The 4,021-nt window shown below is 46.1% G+C and overlaps 2 protein-coding genes across 3 annotated transcripts in view; one reads left to right on the forward strand and one right to left on the reverse strand.

Annotated features, from left to right (window-relative positions):
• The window catches only part of SIRT3 (sirtuin 3), a 23,553-nt gene extending 23,125 nt beyond the window's left edge, over positions 1 to 428 (reverse strand). The window contains exon 1 of the mRNA XM_011929974.1: positions 116 to 428. The gene's annotated coding sequence lies outside the window, so the exon portion shown is untranslated. The remainder of the gene's footprint in view (positions 1 to 115) is intronic.
• Positions 47 to 4,021, forward strand: part of PSMD13 (proteasome (prosome, macropain) 26S subunit, non-ATPase, 13) — a 17,570-nt gene continuing 13,595 nt past the window's right edge. Inside the window, exons 1-2 of one of the 2 annotated variants that reach the window (XM_011929972.1) lie at positions 47 to 641; positions 2,515 to 2,593. In XM_011929972.1, coding sequence (XP_011785362.1) covers positions 547 to 641; positions 2,515 to 2,593 — 174 coding nt within the window. In that variant the 5' untranslated portion in view covers positions 47 to 546. The remainder of the gene's footprint in view (positions 642 to 2,514; positions 2,594 to 4,021) is intronic. The other variant, XM_011929971.1, reaches the window with a different exon arrangement.

The following is a 4,021-nucleotide window of genomic DNA, read 5'->3' on the forward strand; positions in this document are numbered from 1 at the left end:
CCGGCGCGACCTGGTAGACGTAGAGGCCGAGTAGAGGAAGTTCCCTAGTCTGGTGTCTCACCTCTCGCCCAGGAAGTCAAACCTGGAGCCAGCATTTCTGTACCCTGGCTCACACCTTTTTCAACCCGGATGGCGGTGACAGTTAATACTTTCTGAGCGCTTTTCCTATGGTCAGGCATTATATTTACACCTAGTCCTCGCAAGACACTACTGGGAAGGTCATTTGAGAGGAGCAATTCCGGGTCACAAAGGCTGACACCACAAAGCTAGTCCATGGCCGGTTCGACCACAGGCACCCATACTCTTTAAGCCTCAATGGCACAATCAGGTGCGCGGGAAGTGGGCTGCAAACGCCGCAGAGTTTTTGTCCCGAGCGCAGACATGCGCAGTTACCGGGCAACCAGCGGGCCCCGCCCCCGGCCGGCTACGGCTCTCCCAGCCTGCCCCGCGCCGCGAGGCGCCGGAAGTGAGTGAGCATTTCCGGCAGCCATCCCCGCAGGGCTGACATCCCGGTTGTTCTTCTGTGCCGGGGGTCTTCCTGCTGTCATGAAGGACGTACCGGGCTTCCTACAGCAGAGCCAGAGCTCCGGGCCCGGACAGCCCGCTGTGTGGCACCGTCTGGAGGAACTCTACACGAAAAAGTGAGCTGCGAGCAGACAGACGGGCCCTGGGCCCCGGCGATAGAGGGAGACGGAGGGGGCGGGCGGGCGGAGAAGCGGGCCCTTGATGGGCTGAGGGCGCCCAGACCCAAGTTGGGGGGAAACGGGGACGTGTAGCGACTGGCTGTGCCGGCAGGGTTTGCTGAGGAACCCCGAGTGGCAGGGTCGAGGAGTAGGGATGACAGACCACGAGGCCAAGAGCTGTAGCCAGGATGTTTGGGTCTGAGATTCAGTGCTTCCCTAACGAGGGACTGTGATTGAGGCTTCTGAACTCCTCTACCTCGGGTCTTACTAAGACGGTTCAGGGGAAGCCTTTGCTTTTAGCTCTTTAGTCCAGTGAAACAAGCAAACACACTTTCAGGACCAGGTTGCCACCCGCATTGAGAAACAGATCTTGGTGATTCGTGCTTAGCCTTGTCATGGTGTGACTGTATCCACAGTTATCGTTCTCATGGTCTGGAGTTGATAAACCAGAGGCTAGTGCAGCTTTGCTCTCTTCCCTATTCCTTCTGCAACTGGTTGCACGGGTTGCAACCACTTCCCCCGTCCCAATGTCTTTACCTTCCATTGTATTTCTCACTGGGCTTTGTGCCCCTAGAAAGATCTTAAAGTTTAGGTTTGTTTAGAAACAGGATGAATTGCAGAGCCATTAAATTGTTGCTAAGCACTAATCTCCTTTTAAAATGATAAGATAAATTGCTGGCATTGGGCTGGAGCTATTCCATAGAAAATACATCTCCTGTAGTAACCTCCCTGTTAACCCTAGCATTTAATATAATACCTTTCACATAGATGTTCCATACATGTTTTGATGATGTTTAGCATTCAGCAGTCTTCTGCTACTAGCAGTTTTTGAGAGCAAATTAATGTTTGGCAAATAATGGTTTGTATTGGATAGCACTTGGTAATTTTCAAAGCATTTCATGTACGTTATTAAATATTAGCCTTTGGGTTTTGGATGAAGCGCTATGTCACTGTCCTGGAGGTTTTGTATATTAGCTTATTTAATCCTTTATTCATCCTTTTCACAGAGGAGGAAACTGAAGCTCATTTTAATTGCCTTCCCTGAGATACTCAGCTAATAGGTAGAAGAGCCAGAATCTCAAGGTAGATATGTATGATTCCAAAGTTCTCGTTTCCAATCAAACCTCACAGTAACCCTTTGAGGTAATCTAGAATAATGTTCTCCATTTCATACCTGGGAAAACTGAGTCTTAGAGAGAAGTTAAGTGATCTCAAAGTGATGTAGCCATTCAATAGCAGAGCCAGGAAAAGAACTCAGGTTTATCGCATCTGCTTTAGCATTCTTTCTACTACACAGTAGAGACTGGTTAGTATGGATTTAGTATCTCTTACCAGAAATGCATTGGGGCGGCGGGGCACGGTGGCTCATGCCTGTAATCTCAGCTACTCGGGAGACTGAGGCAGGAGAATCACTTGAACCTGGGAGGCAGAGGTTGCAGTGAGCCAAGATGGTGTCACTGCACTACAGCCTGGGCAACAGAGTGAGACTCTGTCTCAAAAAAAAAAAAAAAAAAAAGGAAAGAAAGAAATGCATTGGGGCAAAAGTTTTTTGGATTTAGTATCTTTTCGGATTTTGAAATACTTTCGGTATGTGCTTACCTGTTCAGTATCCATGAATCAAAAATCTGAAATCTGAGATGCTCCAATGGTCGTTTCCTTTGAGCCTTATGTTGGTGCTCAGAAAGTTTTGGATTTTGGAGCATTTTGAATTTTGGAGTTTTGGATTAGAGATACCCAACCTTGTGACTTGTGACTTGATAGGATCATCAAGGCTGAAGGTGTCTGTAACTGGATATTAGGTTAGAGGTCTTAAGGGCTGTATGTTTTTCAGGTTGTGGCATCAACTGACACTTCAGGTGCTTGATTTTGTGCAGGATCCGTGCTTTGCCCAAGGAGATGGTCTCATTAAGGTAAATAATTTGTGATACCAGGTCAGATTATGTGAATGTGCTCAAGGACTTTTTAAAATAAGATGGGTTTATGCTAATAATAATAATAAGCTACAATTCTTCAGAAGTCCCTTTATGTCAGGTACTGGTCTGAGCGCTTCACACGTCCTTCCTAACGACGCTGCTCGGTAGATACTACTTTCATCTCACTTTTTTGATGTAGAAGCAAACGTAAGACTTTAAGTAACTTACTATAGGTCACTGCTAATAAATGGCAGAAGAGGATTCAAACACTGACATTCTGGCTTTTTCTAAAATTCTGGCATAAAGTACTATCTTAAAACATGCCTGAGTATCTTAGTTCATAGGCTTCTTTTTAGTACTCTATTTTTAGAAAACTGTTATTAGATACAAAGTTCAAACCCAGTTAGAGGGTGGAGTAAGGTGTGAGGAAGATTACCATCTGTGGGAATCTTAGATAACTTCCATCACTCCCCTTCTTTGAGCCACACTGACACTTGCCCAGACACTTCTGTCCTGGGTAGTGTGGAAGATAAAGCACCTTTTGTACTTTGGTTGAGGGAGAGTTCTGTATAGTGTCATGCTGCCTCTGTAATAGAGGACTTCTAGAATTTTTTCAACAGTTTAAAAAAATGCAGTTTCTTTCCTAGCCTTCCCCATATCCCCTGACACATCCCCACAAATTTGCTCACTGGTAGCCTCCTCTTTGAAGCTTTTCTTGACATCTCACTCTCATTCTGAATGAACCAGAGATTCATACCAGCATTGTAACTGATAGCTTATAATTACAGCTTGAGTCATTTCTCTGGAATACATTACTTTTATATGCTCACAACAGAGCTTACCATCGTACTACCCCACCACCTGGGCTTGTAAGATTTTCTTGTGGTTTATAGCCATCAGTTTGACCTTTTACTATTCAGAGGAACTTAAAATCATCTGTAAGCCTGGAGATTTTGCTGAACATTCAGTCATCTGAATTATGTAGGAAAATGATAAATGAGACCTGCCTTTTTTTTTTTTTTTTTTTTCATTTTGAGACGGAGTTTCACTCCTGTTGCCCGGGCTGTAGTGCAATGGTGCGATCTTGGCTCACTGCAACTTCCACCTCCTGAGTTCAAGCGATTCTTCTGCCTCAGCCTCCCAAGTAGCTGGGATTACAGGTGCCCACCACCACAGCCGGCTAATTTTTGTATTTCTTAGTAGAGATAGGGTTTCACTAGTGTTGGCCAGGCTGGTCTCAAACTCCCCACCTCAGGTGATCTGCCTCCCTTGGCCTCCCAAACTGCTGGGATTGTAGGCAGGAGCCACCGTGCATGGCCTGAGACCTGTCTTTTTTTTTTTTTTTGAGACGGAGTCTCACTCTGTCACCCAGGCTGGAGTGCTGTGGCCGGATCTCAGCTCACTGCAAGCTCCGCCTCCCAGGTT

This window comes from Colobus angolensis, unplaced genomic scaffold, assembly GCF_000951035.1.
Source record: "Colobus angolensis palliatus isolate OR3802 unplaced genomic scaffold, Cang.pa_1.0 Scaffold84, whole genome shotgun sequence".
In the NCBI taxonomy this organism is placed as follows: Eukaryota; Metazoa; Chordata; class Mammalia; order Primates; family Cercopithecidae; genus Colobus; species Colobus angolensis.